This window comes from Pogona vitticeps, chromosome 7 (genome assembly GCF_051106095.1).
Source record: "Pogona vitticeps strain Pit_001003342236 chromosome 7, PviZW2.1, whole genome shotgun sequence".
Lineage (NCBI taxonomy): Eukaryota > Metazoa > Chordata > Lepidosauria > Squamata > Agamidae > Pogona > Pogona vitticeps.
In genome coordinates this window covers 33377963-33396317 of record NC_135789.1, presented here as the reverse complement: position 1 = coordinate 33396317, position 18355 = coordinate 33377963, and the positions used below count along the sequence as shown (strand labels likewise).

Below are 18355 nucleotides of genomic sequence, written 5' to 3'. Positions count from 1 at the left end.
ACGACTAAACACACACACAATAAAAAAAACTTGGTTGAAAGTGAGCCCTCCTGGCTTCTTAGGAGGAAGGGGCTGAGGGAGAGTGTGGGGGGGGGGGGCTGAGGAACGAGGGTGAGGGTTCAAACAAACAAAAACCCTGTGCAGAAACTCAGTGGGGGGGGGGAAGAGAGGGACCCCCCCCAGTTCCTTTTGGGGAGGGCTGTCTCATTCTGGGGCTAAAAGGAGGGGGAAAAGGCCCGCCTGCCCGCCCCGTCCCGACCCCGCCGTGAGTGGACATACGATGGGGGCAGCTCCAAGGCACTAGGCGGGGGGTTCCAGGTGTCCGAGTGTCCGAGCATCCAGTCCGACCAGACCTTGACGCTGGGCAGAAGCTCCCTCAGGTCTGCAGGCAGGGAAGAGACTTTAATGCCGTCGTCTTCAGAGGCACCGTCCGGGCCCTGAGTGGCTGCTGGGGAAGAGGAAGGGGGGAAGAGGAAGGGGGGGCTGGTTATGGCACGCACGGTCTCCCCGGATGGACACCCCTCCCCGAGGGACACCTCATCCACCCCCCAGGCCCTCGGCGCTCAGGGCCAGACCGGAGGAGACTCTCCTGGGTGAGAAGGAAAGGTGTGTATGGGGGGGCAAACTGAGGGGGCTTAGGCTAGACAGGCTGCCCCCCCAAGGATGAGCCAGGGCCTGCCATGGAAACTGGGGGTCCCCTTCAGGGCAGGGGGGCACGGCTGCTTGCTGGCAACCCTCCCAAACCAGAACCCCCTCCTTGGGAAAATTCCTCGGGAGGGCTCCCAGCCTCTCTCCCCTCCCCCAGCATGACTTCCACCCAGCCATGGGGTGGGGGTGGGGGGGGTTGGTCTCCTCCAGGCCTCCCCCAGAGGGACCGGCTTCCTTACCATCTCTGGGGCTGGGAGGAGCTGATGGGAACCCAAGGGGGGGGTTGCGTGTGTGTGTGTGTGTTCTGGAGGTTCCCCACTTGCAGAGCTCCTTCCAGCCCCCCCCCCTGAGGTTTTAAGGCAAACCTCTACACAGGCCTAATTTTAAAAAGCGGCCGCCAGACTCCGGGCTTCTTTATTTTTACCAGCTGCTGTGGGGACCGGACACCACCGAGGACATCCGCCTGGTTTCGAGACAGGCCCGCGTGGTTGCCGCTTTGCAGGACTAGCAAAGAGGTGTCAGCGATGGCGGGCGGGCAGGCGGGGGGGGGAGGCTACCACCTCCCAGGGCAGACTGAGGTCCCAGAGACCACCTCCAGCGCCTTCCACTCCAAGACCCATCGCCCGCACTCTTGCTCTCTCTGCCACAACCCACTACATGTGGGCTGATAGAGCAGAAAGAGGCTCCTCGTTTTTCTTCAGGCCCATGAGGACTAGATGCTTGCTGTTAGGAGGAGGAACATGCCTCGGGGAGGTTGTGGGGATGCCGGGGGGGGGGTGACTTCCTTGCCTGCAGAAAACTCCTGAGGAAAAAATCCCCTGCATTTCCAAACAGAGAGAGAACAGGGCAAGAGAGGATGAAAGGACCCCCTCTCCCAGGTGAAAAAAAGCCGAAACTCCAAAGATGATGATGATGATGGGGGAATAAGGCAGGTTCCGAGGACCCAGTGCCAGGGGTGGGGGTGGTGAGGCAGACAGAAACGCTGATCCTGCTCGCCCCCCCCCATCTGGCCCCCAAAGCTGCCAAACTTCGCAGCCAGGGCAGAAGAAACCAGGCCGCGAGTCATCTCGGGTTAGTCATGGGGAGGGAGTGTGTGTGTGTGTGTGGCTGAATGGCACCAAAGGCTTCTTCTTCCCTCCCCTACCCCCCCCACCCCTCCACTCCTGAGGGTCTGGGCTCCTCTTTGCCCTGTTCCTCCTTGGGGCAGTGTTTCCATCATCCTACATGTGAGCAGCTTCCCCCCCAAAAAAAGAGCAACTGCAGATCCTGGAAGGAACCGGACGTTAGAAGCTTCTGCCCCCCCCCCCAGGAGACACTGGGGATGAGCGTATTTGTGGCGAGGGCGGTGCCACCTTCACCATCACAGCCGAGGCAGAGGATCCGAAGAGGGGCACAGAACCTCCCTTGGAATGGGGGGGGGAGGTGAGCAGAAGGCAGGCCACCCTGGGGTCTCGCATGCGTGGCCAGCGACGCCGAGGGGGCCCAGGCCGGGTGCCGGTGACTGCGGCCCTCCTGGCAGGGAAGCTGCAGTAGGATCTGCGCCCCCTTCCGCCCCCCGCTCCCCCCCAGCGAGGCCAAGGTCAGCCTCCTGGCCCCCCCAACTCACCCAGGGCGACGTCCCGCAGCAGGCTGGTGCAGCGCTTGACCAGGAGGGAGAACATGGCGAGCCCCAGGGCCGTGGCCTGTTCCTGGATCACCGAACGGCAGTCCTCCGACAGGCACTCTGTGGGAGGCGGGGGGGGGGGGGGAGAAGAGGCAGGTGAGCATCGGCCCCACAGCCCCACAACCAGGAGGGGATGGAGAGAGGGAGGGAGAGAAGGAGGGAGGGCCCAAGGCCACCCGGGACCCACCCATAGCTGTGCCTCTCTCTCTGGCCATCCCCAGCCCAGGCAGCAGGGATCCTCCTCCTCTGGTTGGCTCCCTTGGGGCCAGGTGGGCTCTCGGGCCAAAAGGGAGGACAAGGGTGCGCGACTCCCGGCAGAGGCCACTTCACAACCCCCACCCCTGCCTTCTGGGGGGCAACTAATGGTGTGGGGCTCCCCGCCAAGGAAGGGCCCCAGGAGCCGGGCTGCGCGGTCCGTGGGTTGCCCACACACAGGCTTTCCTGCTGGATCGAGGACCAGCCTCTCGTTATCACCCCCAAATAGGTTCACGTTATAATTGAGGGGCTGGCTTTAAAGCATTACGGGCGGAATCGAGGGGATCAGGCGTCCCATCCGACACAGCCTGTCGAGGCCTGAGTAAGAGCCGAGGGCTTTAGAGTCCTGACTCAAAGGTGACAGGAAAGCTCATCATTGAGGTCAAGGAATGGATGGTGACTGCCGTCTCTCTCTCTCTCTCACACACACACACACAAAGACACACACAAACACACATAAACAGGCCCCAAAAGACTGGGGGCAGAGAGCACTGAACCTCTCGCGCTCTGCCCAACCTCGGCGTTCTTGAGCTCACGGCCAGCCGACTCACGGGACACACACAGAGCCCTGCAGGGTGGCGTCTGCCTCGGTCGGATCCTGTTTCCAACAGCCCTTCTCATCTTGCTAAGTGATTCTAAGCCTGGCCTTTGAATTTCTCACGCCCACGAGCGGAGGGGGCAGACGAGGCGGGAGAGCTCCCGCATCCTGGTTTTTCGCGTGGTGCTAACACGGCCCCAGAACAAGACTGCAGGGGGGGGTAACCCAGGCCGCCACACAGATGCCACATGGCGGTAGGCAGGAGACCTGAACCCGTCCAAGACATCTGGCTTAATCCCCACCACGAGGCAGAGAAAGCTGCGGAAGAAAGCTTCCCTCCTGGCAAACCCCCCCCCCAGCAAAAGGGACCAAAGACCTCCCCCCCACCCTGAGATATAAAAGCAAAGCAGGGCTCCGTCTGGAGAGAGTGTGAAACCACGCCACCTTCAGAGTCTCACAGGACCCCCCGGCTGAGAAGAAACCCTTCTTTGAAACTCAGAAGGGGGCACAGTGGAGGCTGCGTGCCCCCCTCCCAGATGGGAACGCTCACCCACCCAATCCAGCCGAGTCCAGGGAGAGGGAGGAGGCCGTGCCTTTCAATGAGATCAAGGCGGCCCTGCACGGCCGGCCGGCCAGCCCACCCTCGGTTTCCGCTCAACAAGTAAATAACGAGAACAATTTTCTAACCGAAGGCAGGGCCCGATTTTGGCAGCCCGGAAGAAGGGGTGGCTTGTGTGTCGGGGTGGGGGTGGTTCCTTCCTCGCGCCTCGTCCCTGCCCCGCTGCCATCGATCCCAAGCCCCAGGGCGGTTCCGGCTTCCGGCCCTCCTCTACCTGGGCTGCCTCGTGCCCGCCAAGAGGCGTTGTTCCCGGTTTCCCAGAGAACATAATATTCATGGAAAACATAAACCAACTGTCGTCAAAAGTTGTGGGGCTCAGGAAGCGCCGCCGCGGCCAGGAGCGGGGCCGCCATGTGGCCGGATGTTATGCGATTCCAATTAGCACGATGCATCTTTCAGCGGCCGTCCGCCACGGCCCAGGGTCCCCTTTCTCTGCTGGGAATCCGAGAGAGTCCCGGTCCTTGTTATTGTAACTGTCAAGGAGCGCTTAAGCAGATAATCTCCAGGAAAAGTGATAAACATGATTCCCCTCTTTCTTCCTCCCTCCCTGACTGGCCGGAGGGTGTGTGTGTGTGTGTGTGTGTGTGTGTGTGTGTGTGTGTGTGTGTGTGTGTGTGTGTGTGTGTGTGTGTGTGTGTGTGTGTGTGTGTGTGTGTGTGTGTGTGTGTGTGTGTGTGTGTGTGTGTGTGTGTGTGTGTGTGTGTGTGTGTGTGTGTGTGTGTGTGTGTGTGTGTGTGTGTGTGTGTGTGTGTGTGTGTGTGTGGCTGGGGCTGGGGCTGGGGCTGGGGCTGGGGCGACCACCAGGTGGGCACGCAAGGGGAAAAGGGCTGGGAAATAGGGAGCAGGGATGGTCCCACCAGCCCACCTCTCTGCCCTAAAAAAGCTGGCTGACAGCACACCGTCCCATCCCAGCGGAAAAGAGCCACAGCACTGCCTGCTCTGGTGGGCACAGGGCGGGGGGGGGGGCGGGGGCGCTGGCACTGGCTTGACCGACCTCCAGAACAGCCTTCCACTGGATGGGGCTACAGCCTCGTTACTGCCTCTGGGCCAGACGGGATTTTTTTTTGGGGGGGGGGGGTCCGTGAAGCACGGCCTCTGGCCCCAACTGAATGAGGCTGATAGAAAGCTGTGCCGTCTTTTGGATTTCACAGGACTCCAGGTCGAGAAGAAGTTACCCTAGAAATCTTAGAAAGAGAACCGCCTGAGACGGGGGTTGGGTGGGGGTTTTTGTTTTGTTTTGTTTTTTCGGAGGGGATGGCCTTCTGGACGTGGGACTCCAGAGGGAGAGAGGCCTACCCAAAGCAAGATGTGGGGACTGTTCTAAAAGAAGGCCTGTACAAACGAGCAGACTTTTAAAAAAAACAAATGGAAGCAGGGAGAAGAGAGGCCGAAGGTCCCCACCCGTGAGCCCAAATCTAGGCAGCGCCCAGGGGCCGGCAGCTGCTCAAACCGCAGGGGGGCCTCCGCCCCATGGGACCCTCCTCTCGTTTGGCAAGGGGCTCGGAGCGCTTCTGCCCAGGTCTAGCGGGGCACAGAGATCCACCACGGGGTGCGTGTGCGCGTGCAGCCCTCGCCTGTGGAGCAGCTGCTGCCCTGGTGTTTCACCAGCAGCTGAGCACAAACGGAGGGCAGACTCCGCTCCCCACAGCTGGTGGGGCATGGCAGGAAGCCACCTGACGGTCCGCCGGCCGGCCAGCCGGTCTCCCTCGCCCGCCCCCAGGCCTGACCACCTGGAGCTCGAGAGGGCTGCCCTTGGACACTTATGGCTTGGTGAGTCACCCCTGGCCAGACGAGGCTGGCACCGGGGCAGGGCCTCCCCTCCGCCCCAGACACCCAGTGGGGCTTCCTGCAGGAACAAGACAGGAGAGGAAAAGAGCACAGCGTGAGGAGGACAGTGGTGGTGGTGGTGGTCGGTGATGCAGCAGACAACAATGTGCATGCACGCACGCACACACACACACGGAGAGAGAAGGGAAGGGAGGAGGGAGGCCAGCCAGACAGGAATGCAAGCCCCACAGCTGGCCAGAGGTGGGGCAGGGCGAGAAGGAAGTGCTCCAGCTGGGGGGGGGGCTTCTTTTGCAGACCAAGACAGGGGCCCAGCCCCACCCCGCTCCTCAAAGGGAGAACGTCCCTGCAAAACAAGGCCGAGCGTCTGGTCACCTCCAGCCGAAGGAAGGAGGAGACGACAGAAGAGGCTTCGTTCTCAAAGGGGTGGAGGGACGCCAGGGGTCACCTAGCTGGACCTTCTGCTCATGCGTGGGGCCGTGGCAAAGATGCAGAGACTGAGGGGAGGGCAAGGGAAGCAGGCCTAGCCGTTGCGGTAAATGAGGTGGAGGAGATGGAAGCCTGAAGCCCCCCACCTCCGTTCGGCCCCCTCCTCACCGTGCACCCCCTGCCCCCTTGGCGAGCTGGTCTCCTCTGGCCCCAAAAAGCACCCACTCAGCTTCCCTTAGGGGGAAAAAAGAAGGTGGGGGGGGCAGCAGATGACCCTCGGGTTCAGCAGAGGCCGTGCGGAAGCCCCCAGTCTAGTCAGGGAGATCCTCCCTCCCCCACTCCCCTGGCACCTGGGATTTGGGGGAGCCCCCAAAGTGCCTCTTCCCCCCTCTGGGTGGTGGAATCTTTTTTTTAGTGGGGGGGGCAGCAATCCTGGGCCCCCTGCTCTCCTCCTGCTGGCCTGGAGCGCCAGGCTGGCTCACCTCCGAAGAGAGACAAGAGAGGGTGTTTTGGCCCAGAGCGGCTTCGATGCACACGGGCCCCGTCTGGATGACTGGGGGCCGGTCCCGCTCTCCGGTTGGGGCAGAAGTGGGTCCCTCAAAGGCCCCAAGTGGAAAGTGGGGTGCTGGGGGGAACACCCCGTATAAAGGGAGAGTCTGAACAGCACCCTCAGCCTCCCGTCTCCCTGCGCTTTCCAGCTGGCGTAAGGAGAGGCTCTGTGGCTTACCCGTGTGCAGGAGGCGGACGCCTGGACCACGGGGGGGGGGGGGCTCCCCTGTTGGGTTTTTCCCCTCCCCCCAAGCTGGGCCAGGTGAAGCCGGCTGTGGAAAGAGGGAGGGGGGCGAGAACACAGCGCAGCCACGACCCTCCCCATGGAAGCTATTAGATACTCAACACTTTGCTAGTCCCCCCCCCCCGCCCTTGCCTCCTCCCCCCCCAACCGGGGAGCTCAAGTCCCTGGCTCCAGGACAGGAGGCTCTCCTCTGACGTAACCAGGAAGCAGCTGCAAAATTAAGGAATCCCTCCTGACATCATAAAAAGGGTCGACGGTTTACAGGGGAAAGTATAAAAATTAACGACATATTCCCAGCCATGGCCGCGGGGCCAGCCTGCCCGGGACATGCACAGGAAGCCGGGCCAGGCAGCGCCTGCATGGCCTCCACCGGCCCAGCCGGCCGGCCGGGGTCCTCCACCCCACAGCCCCCCTGGCCAGGCTCACTCCTCTTGGAGGGCACACAAACAGCAGGCCTGGACGGACCGTGTGTGCCTTCCCCCCCCCTCAGGAGGGAGGAGAGGGGGCTGGACCTCCACCGGACCCTCGCCCTCACCCGCTCTGGCTCTGCATGTGCCTGGCAGCCTCGCTCTCGCCTTCCCCTGGAAACGGAAACGGGCGCCGCTGGGGCCGGGGCTAAAATTAGCTCGGCCCTTTTCCCGGAAGTATCGGTGGAAAGAGGCTGCTGTTTTTAGAAGGTGTTATTCTCAGAAATTTCCTGAAAAGGGCCCCGAAGCCCAAACAGGCCGAGAAACCATTTCCACCCCATGCCAGGACGACAGGAAAGAGGGTGGCGGGGGCGGTGGGGGGGGGTTGCCAAGGAAGGCAGCCTGGAGGTCGGGCACGGCTTGTCCGCCCCCTGAACTCCTAGCCCTCCCCACCGCCGGATGTCCAAACAGGACCCTACAAAATATCTGGGGTTCCCCCCCCACCCCACCCTCTCAAAAGAACAGCACCACCTCAGCCTGCAAAACCAGCTCCCTCAAACATCTGGAACTGCAATCATCCTCTCCAGTCAGTGCTGCCCAGGACAGCAGGATTTGGACAGGATGGGGAGGTGCCATCCAAACTCTCTCTCTCTCTCTCTCTCTCTCTCTCTCTCTGTGTGTGTGTGTGTGTGTGTGTGTGTGTGTGCGTGTGTGCGTGCGTGAGAGAGAGAGAGAGAGAGAAATCTCTCCCCTTCCTCTCACTAAGGGGGGGCCCTTCCTTTCACCCCGGGGGGGGCACCCAGGGCCCCAAAGGCTGCCTCCCCTCTTCTAAGCTTCCATAGCCCTCGTCTGGAGAAGAACTGACGGCCCCAGTGATTTAAAGAAGATGCACGCACCCCCTCGGACGTTTCTAAAGGCTTATCTAGACAGTCCAGGCAAGGAAGGGCCTGCCATCCTCACTGGGAGCAGCCTGCGCTAGCTGCACAATCTGGCTTGATTTACTCTCAAAACAACAACAACAACAACAACAAAACCCCACACTTCTGCTCCGATTCCCTTTCCTCGTCAAGACAGCGATGCTGTGGTCTTCACACACTCGGGGGGGGGGGCGAGAGCAGGGATTCACATTCCACCAGCGGAACATCCAGGTGTAGGAATGGTCTACCTGTGAATCCCAAAGCACAGCGGCCGCTGCCTTTTCCTCCAACTGAGGGGGTTCTGAGTGACAGCTAGTTGGAAAACAAGACACACAACCCCCCCCAGGCAGGAGAGGGCCCGACACTCGCTTGTCCCCTTCTTTTTCAGACTGCAGGGAACACGATGCCAGCGATGGAGGTTTACCTTCCTACACTCTCTCCCCCCCCCCCCCGGTAACAGAACTGCAAGCTTCTGGCCCTCATTGAGATCAAAAAGTAGAGGAAAGGCAGTGCCCAAAATGTTGGGGGCGGGCAAGGGGGACAATGGGGCTCCCACCCTAGCCCTCTTTCCCTTCTTGGGGGAGGGGGCAAGATTTGGGAAAGCTGGGAATAGCTCAGCAGCCTGGGCCACGGCCACGATTCCTGGCAAGGGGGAAAGCATCCTCAACCGTGGGCAATGGTTTCAACTTTGACCAGGAGTAGCTGCGCACACTCGGGTCCACGGCCGAATAAAACATTTTTTCACAAATTTAACGCCAGCATGTCTGTGTTTGGAAACTCTGAAGGAGAAGACGAAGGGGGGGGTGAGAGAGAGAGGGAAAAGGGCCCATGTTGTATGGTTTACTACACTGGAAAAGGTGCCAGCAGAGTTTCAAAGGAAGGGAAGTGTATAACTGTTTCCTTTTAAATGCTTTTTTTTTTCCAATGGGATCCATTGAGGGAAAAAGGGCTGGAACTAACTAAAACATTATTAAAAACTGTTACGGAGAGAGACAGAGAGATGGAAAAAGATAGACCCCCAAAAAACACAGAGGGGGGAAAAAAAGACACCCAATGAGGTGGAATTGAAGGGGAGAAAGAGGAGGCAGAAAAGGGGTAAAGAAGGGGGCGTGACACGGCTGGGGGACCCACACGTGGGCCTGTGGGGGGGGGGAAGTGAGTGCAAGGAAGCCTTCTTGAGCCAGCAGACGCCACGCGTGGTTTTGCCCTCGGCTGGAGCTTGAGACTTTTGGGGGGGGGAAGGTTTTGTCCAGGGAGAACCACAGGGGGCTCAGGGAGGGGGGTGCACAAACACCCCCAGCCCCTTAGGAAAGCAAAGGGTTTTTCCAGAGAGAAAGGGCCTGCTTTGCCAAGAGGGAGGAGCGCCTCCCGTGCCAGGATGCAGAGTGGGGGGGGTGAGCAAAAGGCCCTCCTCCGAGCGGGGCTCCCACCTCACCCCAGGGGCGAGGGGCTGGAGCCAGGATTTTTGGGCACCTCCCGAGAGGTGCCCAGGTTGGACTGGCCGGCCAGCAGGCCCATGGGAGGGGCGAAGACCCTCGGCCCAAGCACTGCGGGGAAACTTGAGCCCCCTCCTAAGTCCAACATTTGCACCAAGAAACCTCCTCTGGTGGGAAAACCCCTCCCAAAATACCCCTCCCAAGGCACGCTCTGGCTGCCAACGGACACAGGGCTACCACGCGCCTCCCGGCCCCCAAAATTGCGGATTCAGCCCAGGGCCCGTGTGGTCGGCCCCTGGCTTAAGAGCCTGCAAAAGGCTCTTTCCTGTCCGTTCCCAGGAGCCCCTGTCGCTCTGTCAGCACTGAGGGCTAGAAGCATGGCCTTCTGGAACAATGCCCGCCAAGAGTGGGAGAACGCTGGAATCCGACCCTCCTGGGGCGCCCCCCCGCTGCCATGGCCTCACGAGCCCCCCCCCCCCCCCGCGGGAGAAGGAACCTGCAAGGAACCGGCAGGCACAAGATGCGCACATTTGCCTCCCGAGGGTGGACGCCATCACTGCCATCTCTCGGCTGGCACGGAACGATCCTGAAAAGCCGAGACGCCTAACTGCACGGCCAAGCCCCTCGTCCTCGGGGAACACACGGAAGAGGCTGGTGGCAGGCCCCTGGCACCTCCGAAGGAGACACAAAGGGTCCCCGCGGATGAAAGCCAAAGCCTGCCACATCTTACTAACATGCATCCACAAGACTGGGATTCCGCCCACCACACGCACGGCCGCCGTCTCACTTGTGGCTGGGAGTTCCACAGCACAGCTCCATGGAAGACTTTGCTCTGCCTGTCCTGAGCCTCCCAGGGTTCAGCCTCGGCGCGCTCCGGCTCCTGGCCTCCCCGCCATTTCCTGCTTCGCCCCCTCAATCCCTTCAGCCCCTTTTTCAACCCTCGCAGGCACTCTGGTCACCCAGGAGAGAACCTGACCCCCCCAAGTCCCCCCTCCCACACCTTGTGGGTTCTGGGTGTGGGTCTTCCAGGGGTGTGTGTGTGTGTGTGTGTATGCTCGCATGCCTCCCAGCCTCTGGTTCTCGGGGTGCCTGGACTGAAGCTGCTGCTGCTGCTGCTGCCGCCGCACACATGTGGAGGGATGAGGGGAAAAATAAACAGACAGACAAAAGAATGAGGCGGCCCTGCCAACTCCGATCGGGCCCGACGGCGTTTAAATGCTTATCAAGCTGAGAAAGAGCAGAGTTCCTGGAAGAGCGCCCTTTCTTTCTTCCCGTGCCAACGCCAAACGCCCTCGAGGACGGGTACAGGCCAGGCCCAGGGGCCAGCGAGCAGGCGGGTGGCCGGGAGAGGCTCATCATCCCACCCCACCCCACCCCTCCCGCCTGTGGCTCACAAAGAGATGTTAGCGTTTTTCATTCCCACTCTTATCATCACCAGTCTCAGATCTGGGGGCTTCCAACGGGCCAGATTACCTACGGACGCCAGGTGAGAATAAAAGGTTCCCACCCTCCTGAGTTTCGCAGAACAGGCAAAAAAAACCTTCCGGTGGTGAAGGACACAGCGCCACGATCCACGAGAGCGACACGGCGTGGTCCCTTGGTTTTATGGGCCAGATTCCTCCCGGCGGCGGGAAGGCTGGCATTCTAGCAGAAGTCAGAAGCTTGGGTGGAAAACGGGGCAGAATGCCTGGAGCGTTTGTGAGGGAGCCTGCCCGAGACCATGCCAGCCGACGGTGGCATGGGAGAGGGATCGGCCGGGGCAGGGAGGGGGGGAGGACGACTCCTCCTGAGGAAGGCCACGCTGGAAGTCCCAGGCTGGCCAGGGGAACATGGGATCTGCCATCCTGTATCCGTGGCCTCCTCCAGCTCTATGAGAAAATCCCCAGAGAGGGTCCGATTGACAGGGCACCTCCCCTGCTGAGGGAAGCTGCCCGGGGGGGCGGGGGCGGCACTCAGCCCCACAGCTACTAGGGCTGCTTGCTCCACCCTACACTGCGGACAACTGCCTGGGGCCCAAAGCCGGGGCACCATGCGCCCTTCCCGGGTCTCGGCTCCAGCCCCGGACGGTTCCCCTCGTGCAAGGAACGAAAGGTCGCAAACCCATCGGACTGCAGAAGGTGGCTGCAGTGACCCGAACCCGGCGGGTCTCCTCTAGAACTGGGGTCTGGATTCCTTGCAGGGGAGGCACCCGCATCTCCCACCCGAGGCCCGTACATAGCCCACGGGGTGCACTTCCCGAAGACAAGCCGGCTTTTTGACCGGGATTACTTTAATTTGCTAGCTAACCGACTCCAGCTGTGACTGGAGGGGGGGGAGAGAGGGGGGGAGAGCTAACTATAGCACAAAAGCAGGGCTGGTGTGAAGGCCGGCAACGGCTTGCACGCCTTCCCCCCCCCCCATTCCAAGCAGTGCTATAAAAAGAACACGGCACCATTTTCAGCCCCACTAATTCAAGCCCCGGAGAGCCCAGGTCTGGAGCGGCCCTCTTTCCCTTCCACGCTCACCACCCACCCGGCTCGCTCGTATTTTGTCTTCCTAAAAGCATTTGTATTTCGGAGGGGGGGGGGGAAGTGCCACTCTTTTTTTGCAACAGCCCAAAAGCCTCCCAAAGAAACAAACAAGAAGGGGAAAGAGAGAGAGAGAGAGAGAGAGAGAAACGAACCCTCACAAAAAACCCGCTGATAAAAGGAAACGAGGGAGACGCGAACAATTGAAAACTACCTAAAAGCTCGGGGAGAGGTTTATTTTATTAGTTCTTAATAAATATCTTGCAGATTTCCTGCAGGAAATACACCAGATCACATGTAGAATAGTTAGATACTGATGTCAACGGCATGGCCAGATGAAACCTATTAGGGGCGAAGCCACAGCAGGGCGATCCGCGCGCAAAAAAAAGGCTGCGCAGCACCAAGGCGAAAGGGAGGCGGGCGGGCGGGCGGGGTGGGGGGAATCTCACGGCCCTTCCAAATTCTTCGAGAGGTAAAAAAGTCAGCCAAGACACAGAAAGAGAGAGAGAGAGAGAGAGAAAGAGGGGGGAGAAGAAGAAGGAGAAGGAGGGGAGGGGAGAAAAAAAAAACCCACATCCTGCTTAGGGTCTGCCAGCATTCTCAAGTGCCCAGAGATTAATTCTGCGTCTGGCTAGGAAATGTGACTTTAAAGCGTTTTTCGGGGGAGAGGGGGAGCAGGGGAGAGGGGCTGAGGAAGGTTGGGGGGAGGCCAGGCTAACCGGGGCTGGCACCGGGCCACTCTCCCCCCCTTCCCCCGTCCCCCCAACCCCAACCTCCCCCCCACCCCCGGCACAAGCTATGTTTCAATGTAGACAGCAGTAAAGCCCAACAGACTTCGGCTCCTGCCAGCGGCTGCTCGGTTCGCAGGAACGGCAGCAGCTGCAGCGCGTCTTGCCGCTCGCTCGCTCGCTCGCTCGGCAAAGGCAGAGAGAGGTGGGGGGGCGGGCAGGCAGGCGCTTCCGCTCCCAGGGCTTTTAAGAGGCAAGCGGGAGGGAGGGCGGGTGGGGAGCTCAGTTGCTGGCCCAGGGGTTGGGATGCCTGGCCGGCGCCCCCCCCCCGCTCTTTCTCTTCCTTCTTAGGAGAGGTGTCTTTGTTGCTGCTTTCTGGGGGGGGGGGGCGGGGGGGCAGAGCGCAGACCCCCACTCCCAGCATCCCCAAAGCAGCCTCTTCCTCCCCGTCCCTCCTCCTCCTCCTCCTTTCCCCCTTCGGTGCCAGGCCTTTCTCGGAGGGGCAGTCTCGTCCTGATGGCTTTTCGTACATCGGCCATGTGGAAAAAAATCTGTCCGGGGTGGTGGCCACGGAAGAAAATAAGTACAGTGGTGCCTTGCTTGATTGCTTCGTACAACGAAAAATTCACTTAACGATGGCTTTTTCGGAGCAATCTTGTGCTTCACTTAACGATTTTCCCTATGGGCAATTTTCGCTTAATGATTTCGGGACCATGCTTCGCTTAACGATGACAGTTTTAGGTCCCCTTGTTTCGCTTAACTTTTTTTTACAGCCCCGTTTTTGCTATTTTTAAAATATTCTAAAATGTTTAAAAAATATTTAAAACGCTTGGAATCGTTAGTGCACCTAATAAAACCTTCGTTAACTTAATTTGGCTTTGTTCTGAGTCTTTTTGAATTTTTTGTGAAATTTTCCCCCCATTGAAATAGGCTTCAATGCATTTCAATGGGTTTCGCTTAACATTTTTTCCTATGGGGATTTTCGCTTAAGGATGGTAATCTGTTCCAATTGGAACGGATTATCTGGTTTTCAATGCATCTCTATGGGAAATGGTGTTTCGCTTAACAATATTTTCACATAGCGATTTTTTTTTTTGGAACCAATTAAAATCGTTAAGCGAGGCACCACTGTAAAACGACTGCCACAGCCGCTGAGGCATGGACAGCCCCACCTTCCCCCTGCCCCCCCCGGGCCAGGTCAGGGTCTCGCTCTGAATCCCACCTCCTGGGGAGCCCAGATGGAGGGGAGACAGAGAGCGCCCCCTACTCCCCGCCTGGCGGGAGGGTTTCTGGGAGGCCTCCGACTGGCTGCGGAGAAAAACCTTCCATGCCGCCCTGCTTTGGGCCGGCGCGCATCGCTTTGTGGGGGGGGGGGGAGACGGCCCTTTTGGGACCTCCTTTGCTTTCAGCAGAAAGGCGGGCAAGGATGGGAAGGCAGAGGGGCTTCAGAGCCTTGGGTACGGCTAGCCCATGGGGCCCCCCTTTGACAGGCCCTCTCCCTCAGGGTGACCAACCATGCTGGGGAGGGGTACGTGTCAAAGTTAGAGACTCCCTGCCCGTGAGCGGTGGCAAAATAAAACCCTAGTCCTCATGGTTCCAGAGAAAGGCTTGAGTTATACAGGAAGGCAGCCTTTAGAGGAGCAGAACGGTCTCCCCTGGCTGGAAACGGGGCCTCTCGGGCTTTCGGAGAAGGGCGCTCAATTCCTTGCCCTTCCCAGAGAGAGTGCCGGGGGGGGGTGTTTCCCAACGGGTGGCCTCCCACTGGCAAAGCCTTTCCTTCCTTCCTTGAAAGCTCTTTTCCTCCCCCCCCTCCACACAAGCATTCAGTGCCCGAGGGAGGCACCCTTTTCCCCATCACAAGCCAGGCTCGGATCTCGCTGAGGATGATCAGAGGGCCCCCAGGATTGTCTGCACAGATCCAGAGCAACTGCCCTACCACTTCAGGCACAGAGAAGGGCCCTTCTCACTGCTGGCAACTCAGAAACAACCTTTCACGGGAGGCGGGAGGGCCTCTTCCTCTGGGGGCTGCAAGGACCCCCTTCTTTCCAAAGGGGCTCCTCGGGGGGGCCCTGCACGGGCAGGCTAAGGGCCGTCTGGCAGGGCTCGAAGACGCGGGGCCAGTTCAAAGGCCACTCACTCCACAGTTATAAAAGCTATTTCCGTCACTCAAGTGAGGGATCAATGCAGTGGACCCACCTGCGGTGGACCCACAGACACCTGACCCTCAGCACCTCTGATCCTGCACCCCTTTAGGGGCCAAACCGTCCTTTCTGGGACAAAGAGGTGTGGACGGAAGTGCAGATGGAAAACCAGCAGGGGCCACTTCCTTGCAGACGTTACTGTTTCTGCTCCCAGAAGCCGGAGGTTTCAGGCTTACCTGCGTGAGGGACTAATTTTACAAGGCCACGAACCCCAGAGAGCAGGCAAACCCGCGGCTATTTTTACTGACAGCTGAGAGAACCAGAAACCCACCTTGAAGGGCCTTCCGGCCCTCAGACGTGCTGCGTGGTTAGCCTAAAGGTGCAGGCAGGTTTCCCGTCCTCATAGAGGAACTCCCTCCCTCCCTGCCTTCTCTCCACGGAAGACTAGAAGGCCGACGCAGAGCAGCGCCCACCACTGGGAAGAGGGGCAAAGGTGGGGGGGGGGGGAAGGAGGAAGGGGCAGCAAGACAGGGAGAAGCGATCTCGGCGGTGGCCTCTGAACATCCTACAGTGATTTATAGGAACTATAATCCAATAATATTGCAAAACGGAACAGTGTGTCTGAGATGCGTTTGATTCCAGAAATTATAAAACAAATCATTAGAGCGAGCGAGAGAGGAAAGCCCCACAGAGTCCAGATTTGAATAAATTGGGCACAGATGGGAGGGGGAATTTCGCCTCCCCGGCGGAGGTGCCGCAGCTACAAAGCACGGCTCCAATTAGCTGGCTTGTAAAGCCAAGGAGTCTTCCACCACCCACCAACCCCCCCGCCCCCCCCAAAAAATTACAGAATTAAAAAAGAAATCGACATCTACATGCAACACAGAAAACATTCCCAACACGGCCACGGCCAGGATGAAGGGGACACCCTTGGCTCTGCCCGGTGGAGGTGCAGATGGCGAGCCCCCCCACACCAGCCCCCCCCCCAGGGCAGGGCTGCACACAGGCAGCTTTAGAGATGGTGTGGGGGTGGGGGTGCCCTCTGCTGCTGCCACCGCTGCCACCTCTTGGGGGGGGGGATCCGGACGCAGCCAAGAAGCAGAGCTCCTGTGGGAGGGTGGGAGGCTTTGCCCCCCCCCCCAAAAAAACCCCTGAAGAACGCAAGAGGGCATCTAGGCAAATCCCCTGCTCTTCCCCCCACACACACACAGACACACACTTCTTAGGGAGAAGGGGGAAGGGGCTGGACCTGCAAGGGCCCAGGAATCGGGCAAGCCTCTCCCTTCTGTGGCTCTCCTGGGTCAGAGATCCAGAGGTTAAGGAGACACAGACCGGCTGCTAGGAAGGCAAAGGAGGGCAGGACACCCTGAGAGAAAAGCTCCCGGGATGCGACTCCATTACCCCCTCGCGACCCCCCCTCCCAACCATCCCATGTCCTACGTGCATCAGGGCCTTCAAAAGGGTGACTACCCCCCCCCATCGAAGGGCTTCGGCCATGAAGCCCTCGGTCGTTTCCTGGCAAACCCGCCGAGCCGAGAGCGTGTGCTTCTCTCCCCCCCCCGCATGTCCTTCTAGACCTCGCCAACCCTCCTCGCCTCCCCCCTGCCAGGCACGCCTGCCCTCCCCGCCCCCTGTACCTTTGGGCTGGGAGTTATAGACAGCAAACATGTTGATGGCCATGAGCTGCAGCATGCGGGGGCTCCCGACCGGGGAGGGGCTGTGCGCCAGCAGCGCCCGGAACTCGCTCAGGACCTCGGCGGCCACAGCAGAGAACGTCTCCATCCTGCGGGGGAGGAGAAAGAGACAAGGGGGGGTCAATGCTGGAGTCCCCCAGACCTAACACCCCTCTTGCTCCCCCAACAGGCTGAGAGCTCTGCGGGACCCCACTCCAACAGGGGGAAAGAAAAAAGGCCGGGGGGGGGGGAGCAGCCGCTCCAGAGCTGCGATGGAAGAAGCCGGCCAGACCTGGCCTGCTCTCCAGGGGTGGCCGGCCTCTCCTGAGGGATCCGATTAAAGGGCTGATTTAATCCAAAGCAAGGGCTGCTGCCGCCTCACACCTAGCCGGGCCGCCACCTTGAAAGACGGGAAGGTCTCGACAGGTTTTGGCCCAGAAAGAGAAAGAGAGAGAGAGAGAGAGAGAGAGAGAGAGAGAGAGAGAGAGAGAGAGAGCACCAGGGGAGAGGTTTCGCTGCCACCCTGCCCTAAGAGAGGTCTTCCTGGCTGGATGGCGACAGAGAAGGAGCCCAGAGCCGCTCCCTTCCAGGGGCTGTTTTGATCCCGTCATGCCCCAGCCTCTGCAGCCCCGGCACGAGGAAGCGCTGCTGCCCAGCTTGGAGGTGGGGGGGCAGTCAGGAGCTCGAGGGGACGTCCGCACCCTCCACCTCTGTGGGGTTCGGCCAAAGGGTGAGGCAGAAGCAGCCGAGGCCCACGGAGACCGCTCTGCTGACAGGAGAGCAAACCCCCCCCGGCCGCCCGGCAAGCAACGAAGCCTGGCCGACAAAAGGGGGGTCCTCCCCCTTCAGCCGGAAGAGCCCTCTGTCCCCTGGAACCTCGTCCTCTACAGAAAAAGATGGGGTGGGCCAGCAAGGGCTGAGCCAGAAGCCCAAACAGCAGCACTGCAGTGATGGCCGTGGGGCTGCCCTTGGCCGCACCACCAGGATCCATGGCGAGCCACGGACAGAAAGAGCTCCCTGAAGCCTGCGCTGCCTTCCCTCACGGAGGCCGACTCTCTGTCCATCCTTTTTTTCAGGGAGAAGGGAGAGGCAGCGGGGTGGGGGACCCAGGCCTGCCAGAGAGCCTGAAAAGCCCCTGCGAGGTTGGGTGAGAACAAGGTGCAGGAGCCGGCCTCCGAGGCTGACAGCCGCCCTCCCCCTCACCTAGGCTCCTCCCCAGCCCAGGTTGGACTACATGTCCCAGAATGCCACTGGGTGGTGTCCTGGAAGGCAGGGACCCCGAACGTGAGGAGCTTGGGCCCCCTGTCCTGGGTGAGGATCGGGCTGCCCTCCGCAGCGCTTCCACCTGCAAGGGCCCTGGGAAGTTGGGACAGGGAAGCAGGGCGAACCTCTTTCCCTCTCGGGGCCCTCCCACTGAGCCACTTCAGCTGGACGGGCCGCCCGAGGAGCCAAACTGTCCTCTCCTGTCCAGCGGAGGAGAGGGCCGTGACTCGGTGGTCTCAGCAGCCCCTCGCCCCCTGGTCTCCCTGACCCAGCCTGGGAAGTGACCGGGCCCTCCCGGACAAAACCCCACCCTCCGGAGCCCTTCCAAGGAGAGAGGAGGAGGAGGAGGAGGGCCGGGAGCCCCCGCGGGTGCCCTCGGCTCCAAACACACGGCCCAGTTGCTAACAATATTGGAATTCCAAAAGGGCCTCGTAATGTAGGAAAAATAAGACAAACATCCTGCAGGGCCTTACCCAATCCGGGTAAACAGCTTCCCATGGGCATGGAGAAAACTCAGGACAAACCTTTTGTTCAGCTGCATGGGAAACAGAAA

At 60.2% G+C, this 18355-nt stretch overlaps 1 protein-coding gene across 2 annotated transcripts in view; it reads right to left on the bottom strand.

Moving 5' to 3' along the window:
• Nucleotides 1-18355, bottom strand: part of SMG6 (SMG6 nonsense mediated mRNA decay factor) — a 62224-nt gene that overhangs the window by 31589 nt on the left and 12280 nt on the right. The window contains exons 9-12 of one of the 2 annotated variants that reach the window (XM_072978708.2): nt 18276-18337; nt 16504-16649; nt 2255-2371; nt 280-448 (exon numbers count right to left, since the gene is read on the bottom strand). In XM_072978708.2, coding sequence (XP_072834809.2) covers nt 280-448; nt 2255-2371; nt 16504-16649; nt 18276-18337 — 494 coding nt within the window. The remainder of the gene's footprint in view (nt 1-279; nt 449-2254; nt 2372-16503; nt 16650-18275; nt 18338-18355) is intronic. The other variant, XM_072978709.2, reaches the window with a different exon arrangement.